The following is a 23026-nucleotide window of genomic DNA, read 5'->3' as shown; positions in this document are numbered from 1 at the left end:
CAAGACTGTCATGTTATCAGTGTGCACTAGGGCAGTGAGTCTCTTCACAAAAGGATGATTCATAATCACTGATCGCAAAGCTCTTCTCAAGTGTTTGATAGTTCTCTACACAATTTTGAAAAAATAATTTTGTGTTTTTGAAAAGGTTTTACAACCTACTAACGTTAGTGGATCGTATTTTACTAATCACCTCTTGAGATGATTATTTTGATTGTTCTGTCCTTATCTGTCCCATTCAAAAAAAAATGTGGTCAAGTGCAGTAAAACACATGTCAAAGCAACAAATGATGTCGACATCTCGTGCAACTCTTTTCTCATCATCCACAATACAGAACCCAATTTCAGCATGGATGAAAGGAGAAAGTCATGTGTTTTCGACAAGACACGGCATGCTAGAATCATTCCGAGCCTTTCACTATGCTGCCACCACTTGGTCACTACAAGGAGGAGGAGCAACAAAAGTTTTATTGAACAATTCTGGAAAAAAGGGAGATCAAGAGAGCAAACAAGACAAAAATTCTACGAATGGCGATAACAATGAAAAGGATCACTTTAAAATTTTCAATTTCAACACATGGTTGAACATGTTTGGAATTTGCTCTCTTCCCTATTTCGCATGGATGGCGTATTACTATTTCAAAAGACTATCATTGTCGAATAATGAAGATTTGAAATTGTTGTTGAACGAGACGTTTATAAAACCGAATGAGCAAGACAGAGTATTGGATCTTTTGAAAGAAATTTTGTCTCTTGTCAAGGCACATCAGTATATTGAGGATTTTTTCAATGTCGTAAGTTTTTTAAGGTAGTAACTCATCCTCACTTGTATGAATCAAAATTCTATCAAGAACTTTACCAACAACATTTATTCTCTGGCTTGTTCGAACAATAGTGACCTCAGTGAATGTGCCCTCGAAATTTTGTCATGTATTTTTCAAAAACGATCCTCTCCCAAATTGTCTGAAGAGTTTTTCATGGCCTCCACTCAAAGACCTGAATTTAATATCATTGAGATGACCTTAAACATTTTGAGAGAGAATTATTCTAAATTGAATTTCAAGGAAGCATGGATGGTGACAAATTCACAACTTCCATCGACCTCTTCCAACAAGCAGCGTCTGAACAAAAAGGAACAGATTGCATTGGACATGCTCAATAATGTCTTCTCCAACAAGTATTTATTGGAACACCTTCTTAAAGAGGATGGAGAAAACATTTCGACCAATATTTATGCTCATCATCTCACCACGCTCTTCAAGAGTGAACATGCGCTCGATAAATGCATTGCAACATTGTGTGTGAGTCGAATGGTTCAAACATTGGAAAGCAACCAGTCTGGAGCAATTAATCCCACATCATTGACGACATCTCAATTGCTTCATTCCAATCCAGTCAAGAGCATGATTGAGTCATCACTAAACACCTCAATGCCAGATTATGATTTCAGAGATCAAGTTCGCGTATTGGAAGATCGAATGAACATGACTATCAATGGTAAAACAAGTGCATCGTTATCTTCTTCCACACAAAATTGGCTTAATCCAGATTATTCCAATAATCAACACATGTTCGTAAAAGCTCTTATATTAAGTTCTGCTTTTGCATTTTTCATTCATGCCAAACGTCCAAAGTCATTGAAATTATTAACCATTTCCAAAACCATGATTCGTGCATTCATATTATTTTCCTACACCGTTGTCATTGGAAATTATAGACCCAATTATCAATCACAATCAGAACAAACCCATCTCAAAAACAACTCTCTTCCATTAAGAGAATATATTCAAAAGTGGAACCAAGATCAATTGGGATATTATTTTGGTGATGTCATGCTTTTCTTGTTTATGTATGGATTTGTGAGAAATTGGTTTGCATTCCTTCCATTCCCTCTTATTCTCTATTAATATATAATTCTCTATAAATCAAATGTACCTAACAAAGGATCGAAATTACTCATAACCCAATATTGGGATCAACCATACGTGTTGTACAATTAGGAGAAGATCTATCTAATATGCTTATTTCTAGAAATTATTAAATCAATACAAATTAGTTGATTGAAATAGCATCATTGTTTTCCCGCCAAAATTGTACGTTTTGCAATTTGTAAAAAAAGTTGTAAAAAAAGTTAGACTGGCATCAGATCCAAAGATATGTTGGCCAATTCCATGACGAACAACCGAACCGGAGGAGGAGCTCCAATACAGCAGCACTCCTTTCTGCAAGATGCAAGTAATATTTCATCCTCCTCCTCGAGAGTGAGTAGTAGTGCGAATGGTGCAGCTGCCTCTTCTCTATCTTCTTCTTCCCTTTCCACCTCCTCTCATCCATTATTTAAAAACAATCATCATCATCATCACAACAACTCGCATAGAAATACAAATTCGGGAGATACCTTGCTGTCTCCAACCTCATCCACTCGATCATTTATAAAGAAAACGAACTCTCTGGATGGAAGGGCCAAAAAGGTGGATGACGTCCTGTCCAATATGGAGGATCATATTGCACTGTTACAAACTGAAATTATGCAAATACGAGATGATTTACGATTGCAGCGATTAATGGCAAAAAAGTATGGAGAGGAGGGATTTCTTGAGGGCGAACAACGATTACTACAAATGAAGCAACTCAAAAAGGAAGCTTTGCATCGAGTGAAAAGTCAACTTGGGAAATTAGATCGAACCATCAAAGCTGGAAGGAGAATCACCAAAGAATTTGGTGGAATGAGCATGACAGAAGAGAAGCTGAAGGATGCCAAAGAATTGCAACGAAAACGAAGGAAAGAGAGAAGAGAAAGCGAGGAAGCTCGACGACAACAAAAAGGAGAAAATATTGAGCTTGGTATTTATTCTGATGCGAGTGGCAGTGGAAGCGGTTCTTCGAGTGACACTGATTACTCTGAAGTGACAGATCTTTCCGAAGGAAGAAAGAAGAGAATTATTTTCAAACAAGTGATGAATGGAGACTTGATTGAGACACAACTGGAAGACCAATTAAACATGCTTGAACTCTCGGCGAGTCATCGACAAGTGAAATCTAAAATTCTCACCAATAAGAATGCTCCCAAGTTTAAGGGATATTTCAATTTAGCCCATTTGGAAGATGAAAAAGAAGACATCAACAACTCTCTGGTTGTGTAAAAGAAACACAACAATAATATCACACCTATTTATTAAATGTCATTCATGTATTGAAATTTGTATTCTGAAAAAAGTTATTTTCGAATATCTCCATTGGCAACAGCTGAAAGTATAGCCATATTTCCTTCTGTCCTTCGGTTTTGAAGGAAGTTCTTGAGCTCCTTCTTGAGTTGGGCATCCTTTTGCTTTTCTTTTTCTTCCTTAATCTTGCTGAAAGTAGCATCCACTTGCTTCAGGAAGGTCGATACGCTTGCAAAGAAGAGGTGAGGTGTCTCACAAACATCCTTCTCCTTTTCTCCAAAGAATACAGCAAGATCTTTGAGAGTTTTCTCTAACTTTTCCTGAGCTTTGGTAATTTTGTCCATTTCAATTTTGGCTTGCTGATAAAATTCTTCGAGTTGAGCTGGAAATCGATCATGTACAAATTTCTTTTCCTTCTTGTAATAATCAAGCTCTGTACTAATAATCTTTAGAGATTCACCTAATTTTGAAATTTCCTTTTTGAGTTCTGGAACCTCAATTCTACTTCCAATTTCAGCATAATCAGCAATTTCATTTAGCATGGTAGGAATTAATTTGTCCTCTTTTACGAGCATTAATTCACACAAATAATTCAACACTGATCGGTTAGGGTCACTCGATGATTTGATATCTCCAAGTTTGGTCAAAAAGTTAAGCTTGAATCCATAAACCTTGTCCTTATCTGTCTTGGCCTTATTCAAGAAATTTACAAGAATTACAATAAATGCAAGAATTTTTTGGAAGCTCTTACATTCCATTACTCCTTTGCATGCCTTGATACATGATTGAATATCTGGTTCAACTGTTCTCACAGAACCTTCAAAGTAAATTTGTGCAGACCAAGCTGTAAATCGTTGTTTAAGTCTTGGAATATCTTTGAGATAGTAAAATAATTTGTCACCAGGTTCCAATTGTTCCAAATAGCCATCTCCTTTTTGAACAAACCCTTCAATTTCTTTAAACTTTTCATCATCAGGACACAAATCTTTCAGAGCGTGAATGGTTTGTTTTTGCAATTCCTTGTCATTGAGCTCAATAATGCATGTTCTAATCTCTCGTTCACTCTTTTTCAAGTAACCCAACAACAATGACAATTGGTAGCCAACTTTTGAATCCAAGAATGTCACAAGAGCAGGAGCACTAGGATCTGATCCAGTGGGTGCATCCCTTGTTTCCTTCTTTAAAAAGTTATTCTCAAACAAACGTGTATCGAACAATGTTGCAGCAGAAGAAGCATGAGTTTCCAATAACTTGAACCAACCAGTTTTTTCAATTTCCTTATTATTAATCTTGTCACCAGCAATGTGAATTTTTCTTGTATCAGTACTCGCTTTAAGATCAGGAATTTTTGGAAGTTTCGTTTGGAACATGCCAAAGAGACCGCCACCACTTGGCGGAGGAGGAATGCCATTCATTCCAGGTGGTGGCGGAGGTCCCAATCCAGGAGGTGGAGGGGGAATATTGCCACCATCCATACCTGGTGGTGGCGGAGGAATATTGCCACCCATGTTGTCTGTTGGTGGTGGCGGAGGAGGAGGAATATTGGTCGCATCAGAATGAATGGTTGCAGTTTCGAGAGGTTTGGCATCAATGTTGAAACCATATTTTTCTGATAAAGGATTGGTTGAGAATTGAATTAATTTGTGAAGAAGAGGATATTCTTGTTGTTGTTGAGGTGAATCTAATTGATCGACTGTGAGTGTGGCATTTTGCTTGTTGTTGCGAGTAATGTCTGAAAGTTGATCGAGAATGTCAATGGCTTTGGATCTTTCTTTTTCAAGTTTTTGAATGGTTTTGCGTTGCTCTTCAGTGAGTGTTTGTAATTTCAAAGCTTCTATTCGGTCAGCGCCTCCTCCGCTTTTTTCTTGGACATCTCCTGAGGGAGAAATTGTTTGTGAAATAATTTGTTCGATCACACTCCAATTATTGTCAAGCTTATCCTTGTTTTTGTGCATGGACACGAGAAGAAGCAACTTGAGAGTGTTAATCATTGAGCTGTTGGCTTCCACAGATTCTCCCAATCGCATTTTCATGACTTGTGCCATTTCTATAGGATCAGAAATTGAGAGCCATAATTCTTCATCTTGCTTGGAAATTTGATTGTCTCCTTTAAAGACACTTTGGAATAGTTTTCTTTCAGTGTCTTCGTAATCTAAAAACATTTTACATTGAGTGGCAAGTTTGGAATTTGTAATTTCTCCTTGCTTTTCTGAATTTGTTTTGATGAATTGCTTGAGACCAATATTTGTAAATTCTCTATAAAGATGGCTGGCAAAGCTTGACTGTTTTGTCCCATACAGGAAGGCATTAATGAACATTAGCATGTGAGCAGATAACTCTTGTTCGTGATAAAATGTTGACTCTAAGCATGTGACAATCTCTTTGAATCGATACTTTTCATTCTTCATTAGTTTGTAACTGTTGACACACTCTAATGTCACCCAAAATCCATTTTCTCCAGGAAAATATGTAATTACAGAAAGTAACAGTAGAATCTTTGATCTAAGATTGCATTTTTGAATAATTAATTCATTGACAAGACCTTTCAGAGTCTTTGTCATTTTTCTTCTTGGAGAGGTTATAACCTGATTGTTTGTGCACGTAGATGGTAAATCAGCTTCAGGTTCTTCATCTGAACTTGATCCATCTGTATGATTGTCGGCTGTTGAGGTGGAAGTGGATGAACTGTTAGAGTTTGGATTGGTTAGATGAGTGAATGGTTTACTTCCTCTAGGACTTGTCACCATTTCACTCTGAGAGTGCTCACTGATAAAGTTTGAATACTCTACCATTTCTTTGAGGAATGCCTCAAAGTCACAAATCATTAAAAGATGTTTAATAACATCTGCGTGTTGAATGAATGAGACCATTCCTTCATCTATGTCAACAATTCCATGAAAACAAAGAATTACCTGTTGTAGAACCTCTAATTCCAATAATTGACGTGCAACTTTCTTCTTTCGTTCCTTGTCGTGACTATTATAAATGATAATAATGAATCAAATTAATGTTTTACAATGTCACAAACAACCGATACTACATACCCTAGGTTCAACTTGTAGGGCCTATTGACCTTCGTGAGGAGTAAGCTCATTGCATGAACACCATCTTGTTGGATAAATTCAATGACAAAATTAATTTCACGTGTACGGAGGGACACCGAAAGGTGTCTCAAAACGTCTAATATGGTTCTCAATTTCTTTTGATGATGTTTAACGTTTGAAATGAGATGCTCATACTCTTGCAAGTATGAAAATATCACAGAAAGAATTTCTCCAATCTCATCAGAAAGTGAAGGATGCTCTGAAAGAATTCCGTCCATACCATTTTCTCCCAAATTTGGGCGTGTCAATCTGTCATTCATCTGAATCAACGATAATTTTTGTTTCATGGTCCAGTTTTTGACCATGAATTCAATCTCAAACTGTCTGACCGCTCTCATTTTCAAAACGTTTTCAAAATCCTCATCAATTTTTTTCAAGTTGTCAGCTGACAAATCCATTTCAGGAGACTTGACAGGAGACTTGTCTCGAGGCGTACTAATCGAAAGAGTCGTATATTTCGTTTTATGGTGTGCTCGATCTCCCTGTTGTACCAATACCGAAGTGAGTGATGGAGCCATCGAAGCATTGCTCATAGTTGGACTCTTTAAATACGTTGCGGAAGCATCACCCAAAGGATTCACTGTTCTCATTCGGTTGTTCATGGTTGGTGTTACAATCGAGAGTGAAGATGAATCACTTTCATTGTTGTTTGTCATGGTTGTTGAGGAAGAAGAAGTAGTGTTAACACTCGTGCTGCCACTACTATGACTAGCACTTGTCATGGAAGATGATGAATCACTACTACTACTACTCTCATTCTGAATTTCTTGTAATTGTTTCTGTAATAATTGACCTTCCAACATGGTGGAAGAGGTAATGGTGAGTGGAGTATTGTTACCACTTCCACCAGAAGCTCCGTTGGTATTAAAACTTTGAATGAGTTTGAAACTGGAAGGTCGAGAGATTTCCATTTGTTGTTGTTTGGATCCCTTTTTACGTGATGATGATGAGGAGGAGGAACTACTTGAAGTACCTCCACCTGTGGTTGTTGTTGTTGATGAGGAGGAAGTAGTAGTTGTTGATGATGATCCATTGATGGAAGGGTTATTGTTGGACGAAGAAGTTGTTGTAGAAGAGGATGATGTAGAGCCTAGAACGTAGTGATCTCTGGCTTTGGGAGAGGTGTTATCTCGGCTCGAGAAGAACCCCTTCTTTTTCATTTTTGTTGTTGCTGGTGGTGCGGTTGAAGAGAGTGCTCTTTTTTTGAGTTCAGTATTGATCGCGGTCATGCAACGGAAATTATTGTTGACAGATGACGGTTTATTGGCTTATTGAAAAACGGTGAAATGAAAAAAGTTTTTTAATATTGATTAAGCTTGATTTACTCATGGTGGATCTACAATTTCCATCTCAATTTGGAGAGAACAATGTTGATCCTAATAACCGTCAAGTTTGCAATTTCCAGAAAAGAGGAACTTGTTCACTCCACTTTAAAAAAAATATTGTGTAATTGTTATAACAGATCTGCAGATATAATAACAAAGATGGAGTTGGTGTTTGTTCCCTTTCCGAATTCGTATGGAGCAGAAACTCAAGAGCCTCCCGAGTATTTTAATTGTTCAGAAATAGAGTCCATCAAACAAGTGCATTTTTCTGCATGGAATAAGATATTATTTGTTGTGAGTCATTCCGGTATTGTTTTTGTGATCAAAACATCGGTCAGTGAAGATGATCAAAGCGTTCCCTGTCGACAGGGAATTTCAAAATTACATCCGTTTGATGGATCCACAAATCTCAGGGTGAAAGAAATCGCATCCTATACTGAAGCAGTGTTATTTGTTGTTAAAGATGTAACCACACAAGAAAATTTCATCTACGGAATGGGAAACAATGGGTACTATCGTATGGCCTTTTCTCGAGAAGAAGATTTGTATTGTTCTCGACCAGAGCTAATGTTTGCACCAAAAAAAGAAATTGTTGATGTGAATGGTTATACGAAATATAACCCTTTAGAGATTTCTCAGTGTGGATGTTGCTTCTCGTTTAGTTTGTGCATCATTGATTACCATGATGTTCATTTTACAGGTCAAAATTGGGTTAGATGTAAAGACGAATATCTTTCAAATAATGCATATCATTCATGGAAATTCATGGTTCAACGATTTAAAAAACGGGTTGTGAAAATGGAATGTGGAGACTTTCATAGTGTTGTATTGCACGATGATCAAACAGTATCAGTTGCAGGAAGTAATAGCTCAAATCAATTGACAACATACGACACGTTTGAGAACGATGTCCCATTTGTCAATATTCCTTTGAACTATCTTCGCGTATCTAATGTGTATTCTGGAAGCAATACTGTGTTTTATTTGTTTGAGGAAAACGAGCAAAAAGAATTCTATTTCTGTGGCTCTAAAAAGAACTTCATTGGAGAATATTCAACAAATACTACTTCAAAGCCAATGCTTGAGCACAAACTTGTTAAATTTAACATGAGCAATAGTGATGAGGCGAATCACCACGGTTTTGACTATTTTTCAAATATTTTCGATGCTCAATTTACACGAGATTTATTCTTGGGAAGGTCCATCTGCAATCCTAAATTAATCTACCTCACAGGCAACTCGTATTACTGTGGAATTCAATATCATGGAACATTTTTTGATATTTCAAAGATAATACCCTTCGATAAGTATTCAAAAGGAATGTTCCCTCGCTCTAGGGAAGCAGATTTTTACAAAACTATTGTGAAAATTGTCCTTCAACATTCAGGATATGTTATTTACTTGGATTACACCGAGGGATTGGTTTTGCATTTTTTCAAAAAGCTTCTAAAGGCTACAAATACATCAAATCCAAACAATCACCTGTTACTTGACATAATTGTGTCCACACACCACTAGAAACTCTAGTTCTACTTTTGAAAATATCGAAACTGTCACGGTTTCATCCAGTGAAATCTTAATGACATGGCATAGCTTAAACATGTTTTGAACGTTTAGCATTGTGATCTTGGTTTGCTTTGGATCTCTGGAGTGTTGATTTTATAATAACAGCCCGATTTTGAAACAAGTTCTCAAAGTTTTGACAACTTTTGCTCTGGAAACTTGTCCAACCAATTCCATATTTCATTTCCATCCCCTGGTAGCGTCACAAACAACGTGCGACCAGAGTTTGGATATTCCCATTTCCACATTCCAAAAGGAATGGCATGATCATGAATTGAGAAGCTCAATGAAGAAGCCAGGCCAATGATATTCCTCTTACTGATTGAATTAGTGTTTTCATTAATTATTTCTGACAGTTTTTGTGGAGAAATGGCCAATTCACGACCTTCTTCCTCCTCATTGAATTCGAGTAAAATGCCAATGTCGTTTTTCGTGGGTTTGCATGTGCATGTGGTTGCGGTTATTTGTTGGTTCTTGAGGTGTTGAATGAAATCTGATTTGCGTAGAGGGACCAACTTCATCTCGAGGTAATTTTTTGTTGTTTGATTTCAAATAATACGCAACGAATCCTTTATGGTCTTTTGTTCTAATAAAAAATTACTCTTTGACACCTTTCTTTACTAGTATTGATAAATATTATTATTATTAATTAATATTGACACTTGACAAACGTTGGAGCTCAACTTTTTGCTCGAGATGAAAAGATGTTGTAAGGTAATTACAGTTCTAAGGGTTAATATATTAGATGATTTGAAAGCAGCGACCTTACTTTTGACCGAATCGTAATGAAGAAAGAATCACCAAGAATAGCGTCGCACAGTATATTCATATGGGTCAATTGCATTCCATTTTGGATAGTTTGAAAAAAAAAACAACAACTTTCACATCTCTCACATTCTTCAGCGCTATCTTTTGCTGCATCTGTGTTTAGTTATTCATCGAATCTCGTCCTTCAGTTGAAAATTCCCACATTGAAAATTCTCTCTCAGCACAATTTACTTAAATCATCTCCTCAACGCAACGACCACACCAACTAAACAAAATACCCATATCCACAACAATGCCAGACCATAACGAAACTGAACAACAAGAAGAATTCTCCTCCGCATCACCATCATCATCAACGGCAACAACCTCTTCTAAGAAGCAACAACAACAAAAGAAAACCACCTCTAAAAGACGACAACTCAAAAAGTCTTCGTCGACCCCTCAAACCGAATCGCAAGATGACATTGAAGACAATAACGAGCTTACTCCTAACGGCACTACTACCTCAGACACAACCACCACTACGACCTCTCTCAACAACAGCAACAGACAATGGATAAAGGATGAAACCGTCCAAAACCAACAAACAGCAGCCTATTCCATTCTCGTTGGTATCACTACTCGTGATGAGTCCGAGCCTGTCTATGACACTCCCTGCAAAATGTACTCTTCTCTCAGATATAAACTCCAATACAAGTGTACGGTGAACGTGGATGGTAATGAATTGAAGGAGAACCCCAAACTTTTAATGTGTCGTGTTACAGTAATTGATGAAGATTCTGCGAAGGAAATTAAAAAGGATGGAAAGGCCATCATTGATGATTCTCTCATCTCTCTCAAGCAAACCTCCTCGGGGGGTGCTCTCTCCTTTGAAGCCACACACAAAATCAAGTTTAAAGATGTGAGTTTCCATTATAACAAGAGCAAATGGAGACTCTTGCTTCAATTATTTTCCGATGCTCATGGATCAATTAGTACTCCAGTTGTTGTGCTCAAGTCAGCTCCATTTCTTGTCTATGCAAGAAGACCTAAGGTCTCTGAGAGAGGAGCCTCCGATGGTTTGTTAACATCGGGAATGAACTCTTCGTCACAACAAGCTTCTTCGTCCAGTGGTAGTACTACCTCTAGTAGCACTACTGCTTCCAATAGTGATGCCAATAATGAAACCACCGAAAGTTCAGGAGCTCATGTAGTGGCCAATGCTCTTCTCAATCAAGCCTCTGGAGATAAGAAGAAGAAAAAGAAGGGGTGCTGCTCATATGGATTTGAAGAAGAGAAAGCGTTCAACCTCCATGGCTGGTAATACTGTCATTCCCTTAAAGATTGAGAAGAAGCATGAACCTTCCAAGTTGTTGACAGCTTCGAATGGTGAAGAAATGACTTCTCTCTCTCCTCAACCATCGAGTGCCGAGCATAATGCAACAAGCACTGTGAAAAACGCTCAACCTACTTCGGCCTCTCCCACAAAGACCCTCAAGCAAAAGAAAAAGCTCATGGAAAAATTCTCCCATACCTTAGATGCACTGCTCAAATTGCATGACGAAATGGATGCCAACGACAAGACCATTGCCTTTGAATTGTTGCAACAAAAGTTGTATTCACACTTTTATTCAAATTTGGTTGAGCAACAGCAACATTGGCTTCAAATGACCCAAATGCCTTCTCCTGAAAACGGTGACATGGATCATTCGTCTCATCACGCTCACCACGAAGAGAATGGTGGTATTCATATTGATGATCAACACCAAATTGTCGACTCTAGTGCAACCATTCTTCAGGCTGGAAGTGCAGAAGATATTGAACATGATTCATTTAGCTGTTCTCATCACCAAAACCAATCTCATGCATTTACCACTCACGGAGAACCACAACAACATGAATCTTGCCATGATTCTGGACTTTTCTTGACCATATGCGAAATTGGATCTCATCATAGCCACAACAATCACATGAGCACTAGTTTGTCTTTTGAGAGTGAGAGTATTTTGGCATCATCAGATTTCCATCCTTTATTCAATTAATGTTCAATGTTTTCTTGTGAAAACGAGTTTGTTCACACCAATAAAAAGAACATTTAATTTATGTTGTTCTGAACGCTCAAAAGGTACACAGGAAATGGAGCGACCCTTGAGAGGAAACTTCATTGCGAGTATTCTTTTGGATGGATGAATCATGTCTTATTCCACCCCACATGAGAAGAATGTTGTATGCCTAGTACCTGCCTTATGTGTGACACGTACATGAAAGCTCATCACCTACAGTCAATCCTTATTATGTCACACAACATCCAATTTAGGCAACTTCCTCCTTCAACGCAATCATCAAATCATCAAGTCTTTATGTCATTACTACAAGCCTTTTCTCACCATAATTGAAAACATACAACCTATCGTAAACAACAAGCAGCCACATCAAGAAAGAGGTTCTCCCCAACTCGGTCATGAATAGTGTTGTCGTTGTCTCACAAGCCTCATTTCAGTGCATCACAAAGTGAAGTTTATACTCCCAAAGAATGTAAAAGTTCGAAGCGGGATCTCACTTTTCATCAGAAACAATAAAAAAAAACAAAACCTCAACACACACACACACAAGTTTATATACTCACCAAGAGTTTTCTGAGTAGTTGTTGTTTGCAAAACAGACCAACCTTCACCACTGAAGACCAACCATTATCACTTTATCTCCTAACTTTTGTGTGTACAAGGCCTATTTGTTCCGAACACACACACACGTGAGAGATCATCAACACCAACCACAACCACAAATTGAGGCTCTCTCTCTTCATTATTGACGAACAAGAAGAGGATTGTTTGTATCTTTTCAGAAACATTTTTCAACAACACCAGTATACTCTTATAGAACATTATAAGGCTTATCATGCAACAACAAGAACAAAAACAACCTTTCACATTTTCGCTCGTTCCAGATCAATCGACCCCACTCACTCCAACGACCTTCTCTAACACCACCTTCACGACAACCACCACCACCACCACTAATTGCTCTTCCTCCTTTTCAACAATGAACATCAACCATCAATGGCTTGATTCCACGCAACACCATACAACGAATTATCCACTCCATCATCAAACGTGTCTTCATGAGGACATGAGTCTAAATTTCTCTTCTTCCCTCCACAATGATGAGTCGACGAGTGAGGATTCATCCATGATGAGCCTTTCTCCTACTCCAACCTTTGAAGTTCCTCCATTAAGGATTGACAAGCATTATAGAACGAGTCATAAAGTGAGGCTTCAATCCTTGTCACCCTCCACTCCCACTCTTCCAATATCTTTTATTCATTGTTCACCTATTCAAGAGGACTTAAATTGTTGTCATCACTCCTCAATCGATCCACTCGCCACTAATTGTAACAATAATCACTGTCCAATGGCTTCTGTAACTTCTACTCACTTGAATGAAATGTGTCACCAGATGAATCCCGCAGTCATGTCTTTTGACGAATTTCTGAAAATCAACTCGATGCGATATTCCTCTCTAGCGATCCAGAATCAATCCTTATTCGATGATGATATTGCTCAAAAACGGAAACGACAATCCAGCAAAGAAGATCGAGAAGAAGAAAAAGAGCACCATCATACAAAGATGACAAAATCTGGTTTTTCGACGAGTAGCTTTAGTTTTTTCCATTAGAGCGATCTACAGTTTTTCAGCTTATTCCGAAGGTAGATACTTATTAATAAATGTTAAATCATTTTTTGTTCGAATTGAACAACCTTGTTTTGTGGAAACCATTTAATTCTCATGCAACACATGTTCAAGGGACAAACAGATTCTTCTTTAGATTTCACACAATTTTCACTCGAATTGATCAAAAAATTGCAAACAACATGCTGAAAGCACAGCTTTGTCTGTTGATTGGTGTATTGCTTGTTCTCGTAGCCTGTCTTTCCTCCACACAGGCAAAATCATTCTTTGAGCTGTCAAGAATCAGCAAGAGACAAGCAGGCCCAGCTACAAGAAAGAACCCCACTCCTAACAAGACTCTACAAAATGCTCCTCGTGTGAATCTCAAAGAAATTGACAATCCATTCAAGTACAGTGGTTTCATTGAAGTGAACTCAACGTATGGTGGCCAAATGTATTATGTTTTTATGGAAGCTTTGAATGGAGATGAAAACGCTCCATTGATTATTTGGAAAGTTGCTTCTGTTTCAGCTTGCTGCTGTTTATTTTCAAACGATGACATTAGGTTTCAAGGAGGTCCTGGAAGCAGTTCCATGTTTGGTTGTAAGTTTCATTTTCTGTGTGATTTCACAAATTATGATCTTCATGTCGCGAAAGTATTTGTTGAAAATGGTCCTTATCTTGTCGATCCTTCGACTCTTGAATTGGTCAAGAACAAATATACTTGGCTTGAAGATCATCACATGGTAAGTGTGTACACACATGTCAAGTAGGATGATCTATAAAAAAATCATTGAACGGTGTCACAAAGATTTGGATTGACAACCCAATAGGAGCTGGTTTTTCACATGTGAAAGCCAATGGTTATGTTCACAGCGAGGAACGTGTGGCGATGGAGCTTCACATCTTCTTGTCCAAATTTTTCCAACTCAGTTTTGCATCCAAATACAAGAAAAACCCATTGTATTTGTTTGGAGAGAGTTATGCTGGAAAATAGTATTTCATGTGTCAAACAGGATTGGTCCTCAATAGGATGGTGATTTGAATTCAAATACTACTACAAGTATTCCAGCATTTGCATATAATATGGTTTTCCTTTCAATTTGGTTGGTATTGGAATTGGTAAGTAATTCTTGATTGATTCAATTTGCCCTTTAAATATCCCAATGATTCAATGTGGTTCATCAATCAGGTGACGGCCTGACTCATCCCATTGACCAATTTAACACCTATGATCTGTTCACCTATAGTGTTGGTTTGTTGGATGACAAACAACGAAGAAAAACTCTAGAATATCAAAATCAAATTGTTTCCTTCATTCAAGCAGGACGTTACTCTCAAGCCATGGATGTCTACAACAACATGACAGACTATGTCATTACTAATTGCACAGGAGGATTTAATCAATTTGATATCCGTAATTATTTTGATAATGAAAATGATGCCTATATCAAAAATGTCGAACTTCCACATGTGAAACAAATGATGCACACCTTTGGAGTCAAGTATTATGATTCAAGTCAAGATGTTTGGAATGCTTTGTATGCAGATATTTGTCAATCTGCCAGATATCAAATTGAAGCATTGTTGGATTGTCCAATTCAAAAAATCAGAGTTCTCTTATATAATGGTCAATACGATTGGTTAATTAATTATATGGGAGCAGCAAAATGGATTGATGGAATGGAGTGGCATGGTAGCAAAGAATATTTGAATGATGAAGGTCCTGGAAGAAAACCATGGAAAATCGATCATCAAGTCGTTGGATATGTGCATCAATTCGACAATCTCATTCAATTGGTCGTCAATGGAGCAGGTCACTTGTCACCAATGGATCAACCTAAAAATGTCTTGGAAATGGTCAAAATTTTCACCAGTGGTCGTGACTTTTAATGTCAATAATTCAATAAATTGATATTCCTTCTTCATTTGTTTGAAATTTCAAATTTAGATCATTCAAAAAATTGATATTCACAAATTCACATGATTCAAGGATCAGTCATTTCCAAATATTCAATAATATCATCAGAGTCAGAGTCTGAAGCTATCAAGTAATGATGATGATGAATTAAGACCTTGCTTGGGAGATCATTGTTTGGAGTCGTTGTCACATTGCAAAGGATGGGTGATGCTGCCATTTTCTCAAAAGACAAGGGTTTCTGCCAATTCAAGGAAAGAGCAGTGGAAGAAGTATTCTCTCTCCTCAATGACTCAGTGCTGACTTTGGGTGCTCTGTGACTCACAAGTTTGCTGTTTCTTCTCCACAAATCAAAGAATTTGAATTTCAAATTCGTGGAATGTGCATGAACAGCTCTCGCCAATCGTAACCTTTTTTCTTTCTCAATTTTCATAAACATCTTCCAAGAATCAATGGTCTTAAATAAAATTTTGTAATACACAATATTGAGAGTGGTAGCGACATTGAGTGGAGAATCTGGAGGAAGTCTGAGAAATCGTTCTAAACTCAAAGGTGCATTTAGATTGGATTGAATGAGCTTTTTGTGATAGAACAGATCGGCCTTATCCTTCTTTCTTCTCTTTTCCTTCTTTTCATTGATGTTCATTAAAAGTGAAATGATCACTTTTCTCCTCAGTGTGTCAATATAATATTGTTTGGAGCGAATCAATTGTACATGTTCTATTCTGCGATGAATGATAAATTCCTTCAGAGATTGCATGCCTTTCTTACACAAATTTCGATGACGGTATCGGTCAGCCAAGGCATTCAAAGTTCTTGTCTCTTTGTGTTCAATGGTTGCTAATTTCCACCTTCTGAACATGATTTTCCTCAAAAACTTGTTTGGCTCCTCAATCGATCGCTCTTTAGATTCCAAAGTAAATCGTCTCCATTGATTGAATGCTTTTCTCTGGAGAATAATGTCCACAAATTTCGTTTCAATGGTATATTCTTTCCAAGCATGCAAAATTTTTCTTGTCATCCTCTTTCGATAATGCTCTGATGCAAGTGCTCCTTTGATTTGTTCCTCTTCGTTTTCCATAATTTCTCTCTTTTCAAGCTCAATGTTATATTTAAGTCTCCACAGAATGAATACTTTTTGTTTTAAACTGGAGTCATATGTCTTTTTGGCCAACATAAACATGTTGAACTGTTTTTTCCTTTCTTTTTGGGTATCTTTGTGCCTTTTCAGCGATTTCAATACATACTTTCCTAAGAGTTTTTTGTTTTCAAATACTCTAGTCTTGGCTCGCATGCGTTCAACAGCTGCTGTTAATACCTTACGGAGTAATTGTTGTTTTTGTGTTCGTTTTTTCCAATGAACCATTAATTTGTGGAGTAGAGTCATTTTGTACTGATCACTGACAGCTTGTTCAAATTTTTCCTTACTCTTCTTGACAAGTAGCATAATTTTCCACTTTTTTAGAGTTTTTTCTTTTTCTTTCATTCTCCACGTCACTAATCTCTCAAGTAAATCAGTGTTGTAATCAGGTAAACATGACTGTTTCATCGCATTAAAAACCTTTCTCATAATAGTGATATTGTGGTATTCTTCAGCGATACAATCCTTTTCAGAGATGATGCGATTTGTTGCCTCCTTCCATCTTGAAAAAAAGCTTAAAACCAAATGTTTGTTACTCATTTCTCGAACGGTAGATATTTTCTCGTGAGCATCTTCCTTGTTATATGCGAGAGAATAAAAGGCCTTTCTTAACAACACGTCTCTATGATACGTTTCTGCTCTTTGGTGAAGTACTTTTTCAAAGAACACTAGTCGCCAATGTTGCAACGCCTTCTTCTTGAGTCTTAATTCCCACACCTTTTGAGTTAAATCAGGAATGGAGGTCTTTTCAAAAGGTTTAAGGTCTAGCTCAAGAGACCGTTCATAATCTTCATGTTCTTTTTTAAAAGCATGGTAGTGTCTATAGAAAGAGTTTTGCTCTTCTGACTTCTCGATTTTGTAAATTGTTGATAAATCAATTAATTTGGCTGGATTTCTATCCACATAAATCAGTTTTGGACGGTTTTCGAACTCGTTCAACAGTTTCTTCTTTTCTCTGTACACTTGAATCAGACTCTTTGTTATTTTTGTTCGAAAATTGAGTCTGATATTGTAAGATCGATAGGACTCTAGTTCATGCTCCGTTTTGAAACGATCCAAATCTTCGAAAGAGTCAGCAACAGCAAACCTCAATAAGCCGTGTTTTAGATATTTGGTCTTTTCTGCCATGTGCCTCCATCCATGAAATGCCTTGCCGAGAGTTTGCCTGTCTTTCCACATGTGTGCAAGATCTTTTCCACATTGTTTAAAGAGTTGTTTTGTAATGATATACACCAAGCTATTGAAGGCTCTTTTTTGAAGACCATTGTAATAATGAGTCAGTGCAATCTCCTCTTTTTTCTTGTCTTCAATACAATCTTTGGTTCTAATCCTCCATTGATGTATTACTTCAGCTCGTTTTCTTGTTTTCACATAAGAGGAAATTTTCTCATATCGCCGTCTTAGATCAATGCTCTTTTTAGCAAAGTTTCGAAGAGCCAACAAACTGTTTCGTGCCAAACCTTCATAAACTTCATCATGCATTTTCGCAATCAATTCTTGTCTGTATTTGCTGGTCGAGCAGTCTAATTTCAAATAGTAGAAAAATAATTTGGCCAAGCAAGTCGCTATTTCTCCTTCATAAATTGCAACTTGATATCTGTAATTATCTTGATTTACGTTTAGAGCCGTAATGAACATTTTGGTTTTTTCATTTGCCCTTGTGGAATTTTTGACTGTGGTACGAAGCCTATTGATTTCTTTCAGCCTCTGTTTTCTAAATAAGGTGTCCTTTTCACGCTCTAACGTTATTTTCTTGCGAAGATCATTAATTCTCTTTTTCAGATCTTGCACTTTTTGATGTTTTACCATTTCTGACCTCTCAAGATCAATATTATATCGTATTTCTTGCAATCTTGTGATCCTTAACGTTTTTTGCTTTTCCTTTAAATAATTTAATGTTGATGACACGTCACGTTCTTCGTTTTCTAGATTTTGAATGGGCTTTTCGAAGATAATCTGCCGCTGTCTTAGTGGCTCACTACCATATATTGATGTAATCTGATTATACATGCTTTGTATTTGCCTAGATGCCTCTGAAAGAGTCACGTTTGAGGAGAATTCTGTTGAGGTGGAGGGAAGTGTATTTGAAAAGTTAGGGGTTTGTATTGGAAGTCCGTCTAGGAAAAGAGAAGACGGCGAGACGTGCAAACAATTTCGAGGTTGTTCCTCAAACTCAGTCGATGATCTAATGTTTGTGGTTTTGGGTTGCTGTTCGACTCTATTGGATTTGATGGATGACAGTAATGAGTGCACTTTTCCGAAAAGATGTTCATCCGATAAATCTTTCATTTCATCAGATTTTTCATTCTTGGAATGATGCATGAATATTACTTTTCTATGAAGATCTAACTTGTTATTTATCAATGTTGAATTTGTTAAATTATTAAAATGTTGTTGCGATGTTTCTTCAGAATTCTTTGAAAATCGAACTCTGATCGATTCAAGTTGTTGGGTCCATCTATTCGTTGTTGTAGGCCACCAATAAATACAAACCTTTTCGAATCATTTAATTCTTCTTCTTTCAGAACATTTTCTTTGTCATCTTGAAGGCCGTTCGGAAAACATTTTCGACAAAGGTCATCACCATCCTCTCGATTATTTTTTGTTGTTGTTTTCGGAGGAGGTGGCAATTGGTTCTTTCTCTCCTCTTTGATCCATTTGATCAATGCCGGATGACTGAGCTTCTTCTTTTCCTTGTAATAATTTGAATAAGACGAAAATTTCATGATTAGTGATTCCGAATGCAGTTGTCAGTTAATGGAGTTTCGCAACACCAATCATTTGTTTTTTTTATTAAATTTTTTTGTACTTCTTGGAGGGAAATTAAATTTGGCGGTTTGTTCATGATTTTGGCCAATTATGCATGATGTGTGGAGGGCCTCCTCCTTAAATCCAACTTACTTCTGACAGTACAAATCCGTTTTAAAATCTCCATTCTACCATCTTGACTGTTGTTGTCCACCTGATTCTTTCTACCACTGTCCACGTGATTCTTGTGGTGAGATCTTCTACCACTTAACCTTCCTATGAGGTCTATCATTAATACTCGGCATGTTCACTTGAGGATGAAATAAATTAATTCCAACAGTTAAATGAAACAAAATGTCTGACAAAATGAGTTCATTGCCTCCAATGTAACCTTAATGTTTAGAATATATAAAACAATAATCAGAAATTTGATTTATTTAGTATGTTTTGAATCGAAGGTAAAGCTAATGGCTCATGTTTAGTGATATTTGCATTCATATTTGCATCCTTCAAAAACGTTCCTCCACTTTCATTGTGTCTCTTCAAAAGTGAAACCACATTTTCACTACCAGCACTCACTGTGAAAGGTCTTTGAGCAACACGAATGGGTGTTGTTGGATGTTGGAAGGATTGAGGTCGGCCAACCATCATGGTCGTTGTCACTGTGGTGTTGTTGTTGTTATTTCGACCAACACCACCACCATTACTGTCATAACCAGAATGAGCAGCAAAGGCAGTGCTTGTACTCGTTGGATTAATCACCACATGATTCATCAAAGGACTCGTTGAATGGTTGTGGATGCCATGAGATGGTGGTGACTGATTGTTGTTGAATTTTGAACTCACAGGGGTGGTTGGGCCATTGTGAGAAGAAGAAGATTGATCGTCCACAATCAGTGTTGGTGTTTTTTGTGGTGAGGACAAGTGTGGACTCGATGTAGCAGTTGTTGGAGTGTCATTATCATCATCATCTGCACTAGTAGCAGCAGTTATGGATGAGCTCATCAATACATTCGTTGTCGACATGGCTGGAGTAGTGATCGTTGTCTTTGAAGTAGTAGAAGTGATCGTTGTAGGTGTATTTGTTGTGGATGATCCATTCATATTCATACATTCATCACAAATGACACGATTCAAAATCATGAATTGTTTTTCAATGTTTGGAAGGACAGCAAAGAGACACTTCTTGTGAACCCATCGCTCACATTTTGGACAAGTCACCCATGGTTCTGGAGCATTCACAAGCTCGCTGGAATCTCTGTAAATCTCATTACAAAATTTGCAAAAGTGACCTTTTCGATAGTGTAAGCCACAGGCATTGCAAAGATTGGCACGTCTTCCTCCCTCTACGGCAAATCCCTTTCTGTTCATCATGATCATGAAATTGTAAATGCAGTTGAAAGTACATTATTTTGTGTGAATAATGTTCGTGGAATAAAATTACATTTTCATTATTGTGAATGGAATAATAATAAATTGCATTTGCATTATTGTGAGGTGATCATGTAGAAAATTCGATCAACTTACCTCCACAATGGAGTATCTGTGGTATTGCATTTTGGATTTTCACACTGTCTTGAGATCACTTTAGGACTTTTCTTGGGTGGTTTGGGTTGAAAATTGGAGAATGATTTCACTTGATTGGAAGGCATAGAATTCATACTGGTAGAACTGTTCGTTGTGGTTGGTGGTGTTGCATTCAATAATGATCCACCACTCGTTGAAGAAGGTTCTGTCATCATGGCGCCATGATGATTGTTTCGATACAGTGGTTTTCTTGGTGGAACTGGTGGAGGTGTCATTCCTGAAGAGGAGGAGGACGAGGCATTCAAAATTGCCAAGTTGATGATCGGGTGATGAGACGACGAGGAGTAATTGGCGTTCATTTGGTGCACAACCATGGTTCCATCATTGGAAGAGGGTGTTAAGCCTTGTGGTACACCTTGTGCAGTGGTGCTATTGAGAGGTTGAGGAAGATGATGAGCATGCGGACTGTAAAAATTACTGTAATGATGATGATGGTGGTGGGTCGATGATGAGGTGGGTTGGACCGAGGATAGATATTGATGATGAGGAGGATGGGGGTGGGGCTTATGGTGCTCCGAGAGTTGCATCATGATAAAGCTTGCTGGTGGTTCTTCGTTCTGCTGCTCGGAACTGGTGGTATCATGATGAGGAGGATAATTGAGGGATCCTCCAGGCATGATGACTGCTCTTCTGTGTGCTTGGTATTGTGGTTGTTTGGCACGAGTGTTGCTAGTGGTCTTTCCATTATTGTTGTTGTTATTATTATTATTACGAGCATCGATGTTTTGATTTGATGGATATTGATGATGATGATGCGGATGGTCTGCAACAAGAACAGGTGTGCTTGCATGATGAGAGCTAATAGTATCCATCATCGGATGGAGGTTCATATGACGATGATGATCATTCTGATCTACTACTACTACTACTCCTTGATAACCGAACGAATTTTGTGTGGCCAATAATGGTGGTGGTGGTGTTGTGTGGGAAAGCATGCCTCCACTTCGGTTTCTGTTGAACGGAACCCCAATGCGATGATGCTCGTTGTCATGAGGCCGTTCATGATGATGATGAGGATGCTGGTGATCACGACGTGGAGCTTCATCATCAACCATTGCGTTGTCATCCAATGGGCCTTGTTGCATTACATGGATATGAACGTCATGACGATGTGCTGTGGTTGTTATAGAACCAGTCTCCAAGTGACTGTTCTGGTTATGAACACGTAGCGCTGGGTATGAATAGGGTCTTGAATGATCGTTTTGGAGTGTATGGTAATCTGACAAACAATTTATGGTTGTGTTAGAATTTCCGTTTTGGTAGGAGGTGTGATGACTTGACCACCGATTTTTGTTGCCTGATGGTTGTTGTTCCGTATGCAACTCGTTCGTAATCATCATTGAATGCGATTGTTGACTGTTCATATAGTTGCTGTCATTGCCATGATGAAAGGGTGACTCACGATAATTGTGTAAAGTCGTCGATGGTGAAGGATGAATATCGGTCGTAGGTGATGATGAATTTAATCGAGTGGTTTGTTGGATGAATGAACGAAAAGAAGGCAGCTGCTGCTGTTGCTGACCAGAAGGAGAGTTCATGGTTGGCTTTTAGGAGATTGTTGTGGTGATGATGTTGGAAACGTTTGGCAGCACTGTCAAGATTTCAGCAAGCATGCATTAGTTTCTTTTTTTATTTTGTGGTGATGTGCGGAAGAGAGACATGAGAAAATCTTGCAAATCGCACGATCGAGAGAAAGGTGTCAACAACTTTTTTATCCTGATTTTGGCTTTTTGACCGAGTCATTAAACCTTCACACCTTCTACTGGTATTACTTGCATTGAAACTAAATTCTTTGTCTTACCTCTGATGATCCTCAAGCAAAAAGCAATTTTCGATCCCAAGTGATATGATTATTCTTTGCTTTATCAAATTGTTTGTGAGGTTGCATGGAAGTTAAAGGAATGCTCATAAGTAGAATATGAGATCAATCCGAATCATTAGGTGGTGATACTTTTACAACAGGAAGGTGAAAAAACGAAATCAAGATCTCATGATTTAATGAGATGGTGTATGATAAATCACCAAGATTTTATGTCCGTGGAAAAGTACAATCAAACAAAGGT

The 23026-nt window shown here is 37.7% G+C and overlaps 11 protein-coding genes across 11 annotated transcripts; 7 read left to right on the top strand and 4 right to left on the bottom strand.

Annotated features, from left to right (window-relative positions):
- Positions 1-245: 245 nt before the first annotated feature.
- FDP41_011300 (uncharacterized protein) lies at positions 246-1904 on the top strand (the record flags this gene model as incomplete). Its single annotated transcript, XM_044701694.1, has 2 exons — positions 246-791; positions 849-1904. The coding sequence occupies 2 exons, from the start codon at positions 246-248 to the stop codon at positions 1902-1904; spliced, it is 1602 nt and encodes a 533-aa protein (XP_044567083.1).
- Positions 1905-2168: 264 nt separating this feature from the next.
- FDP41_011299 (uncharacterized protein) lies at positions 2169-3140 on the top strand (the record flags this gene model as incomplete). The annotated part of the gene is made up of 1 exon (XM_044701691.1): positions 2169-3140. One exon carries the CDS (start codon positions 2169-2171, stop codon positions 3138-3140), a length of 972 nt encoding a protein of 323 aa, XP_044567082.1.
- A 74-nt stretch (positions 3141-3214) lies between these two features.
- Positions 3215-7425, bottom strand: FDP41_011298 (uncharacterized protein; the record flags this gene model as incomplete). Its single annotated transcript, XM_044701690.1, has 2 exons — positions 3215-6137; positions 6206-7425. 2 exons carry the CDS (start codon positions 7423-7425, stop codon positions 3215-3217), a joined length of 4143 nt encoding a protein of 1380 aa, XP_044567081.1.
- Positions 7426-7749: 324 nt separating this feature from the next.
- FDP41_011297 (uncharacterized protein) lies at positions 7750-9108 on the top strand (the record flags this gene model as incomplete). The annotated part of the gene is made up of 1 exon (XM_044701689.1): positions 7750-9108. The coding sequence occupies one exon, from the start codon at positions 7750-7752 to the stop codon at positions 9106-9108; it is 1359 nt and encodes a 452-aa protein (XP_044567080.1).
- A 173-nt stretch (positions 9109-9281) lies between these two features.
- Positions 9282-9674, bottom strand: FDP41_011296 (uncharacterized protein; the record flags this gene model as incomplete). The annotated part of the gene is made up of 1 exon (XM_044701688.1): positions 9282-9674. One exon carries the CDS (start codon positions 9672-9674, stop codon positions 9282-9284), a length of 393 nt encoding a protein of 130 aa, XP_044567079.1.
- A 539-nt stretch (positions 9675-10213) lies between these two features.
- FDP41_011295 (uncharacterized protein) lies at positions 10214-11224 on the top strand (the record flags this gene model as incomplete). The annotated part of the gene is made up of 1 exon (XM_044701687.1): positions 10214-11224. The coding sequence occupies one exon, from the start codon at positions 10214-10216 to the stop codon at positions 11222-11224; it is 1011 nt and encodes a 336-aa protein (XP_044567078.1).
- Positions 11225-11297: 73 nt separating this feature from the next.
- On the top strand, positions 11298-11942 carry FDP41_011294 (uncharacterized protein; the record flags this gene model as incomplete). The annotated part of the gene is made up of 1 exon (XM_044701686.1): positions 11298-11942. The coding sequence occupies one exon, from the start codon at positions 11298-11300 to the stop codon at positions 11940-11942; it is 645 nt and encodes a 214-aa protein (XP_044567077.1).
- Positions 11943-12798: 856 nt separating this feature from the next.
- FDP41_011293 (uncharacterized protein) lies at positions 12799-13575 on the top strand (the record flags this gene model as incomplete). The annotated part of the gene is made up of 1 exon (XM_044701685.1): positions 12799-13575. The coding sequence occupies one exon, from the start codon at positions 12799-12801 to the stop codon at positions 13573-13575; it is 777 nt and encodes a 258-aa protein (XP_044567076.1).
- Positions 13576-13772: 197 nt separating this feature from the next.
- FDP41_011292 (uncharacterized protein) lies at positions 13773-15462 on the top strand (the record flags this gene model as incomplete). The annotated part of the gene is made up of 4 exons (XM_044701684.1): positions 13773-14172; positions 14227-14315; positions 14381-14565; positions 14820-15462. The coding sequence occupies 4 exons, from the start codon at positions 13773-13775 to the stop codon at positions 15460-15462; spliced, it is 1317 nt and encodes a 438-aa protein (XP_044567075.1).
- Positions 15463-15557: 95 nt separating this feature from the next.
- Positions 15558-19354, bottom strand: FDP41_011291 (uncharacterized protein; the record flags this gene model as incomplete). The annotated part of the gene is made up of 2 exons (XM_044701683.1): positions 15558-19059; positions 19122-19354. 2 exons carry the CDS (start codon positions 19352-19354, stop codon positions 15558-15560), a joined length of 3735 nt encoding a protein of 1244 aa, XP_044567074.1.
- Positions 19355-19796: 442 nt separating this feature from the next.
- FDP41_011290 (uncharacterized protein) lies at positions 19797-22501 on the bottom strand (the record flags this gene model as incomplete). The annotated part of the gene is made up of 2 exons (XM_044701682.1): positions 19797-20739; positions 20904-22501. 2 exons carry the CDS (start codon positions 22499-22501, stop codon positions 19797-19799), a joined length of 2541 nt encoding a protein of 846 aa, XP_044567073.1.
- Between the last annotated feature and the right edge of the window lie 525 nt (positions 22502-23026).

Source organism: Naegleria fowleri (genome assembly GCF_008403515.1).
Source record: "Naegleria fowleri strain ATCC 30894 chromosome Unknown tig9, whole genome shotgun sequence".
NCBI lineage: Eukaryota > Heterolobosea > Eutetramitea > Acrasida > Naegleriidae > Naegleria > Naegleria fowleri.
Note: the sequence above shows the minus strand (reverse complement) of the source record. Positions and strands in the feature narration are given on the sequence as shown.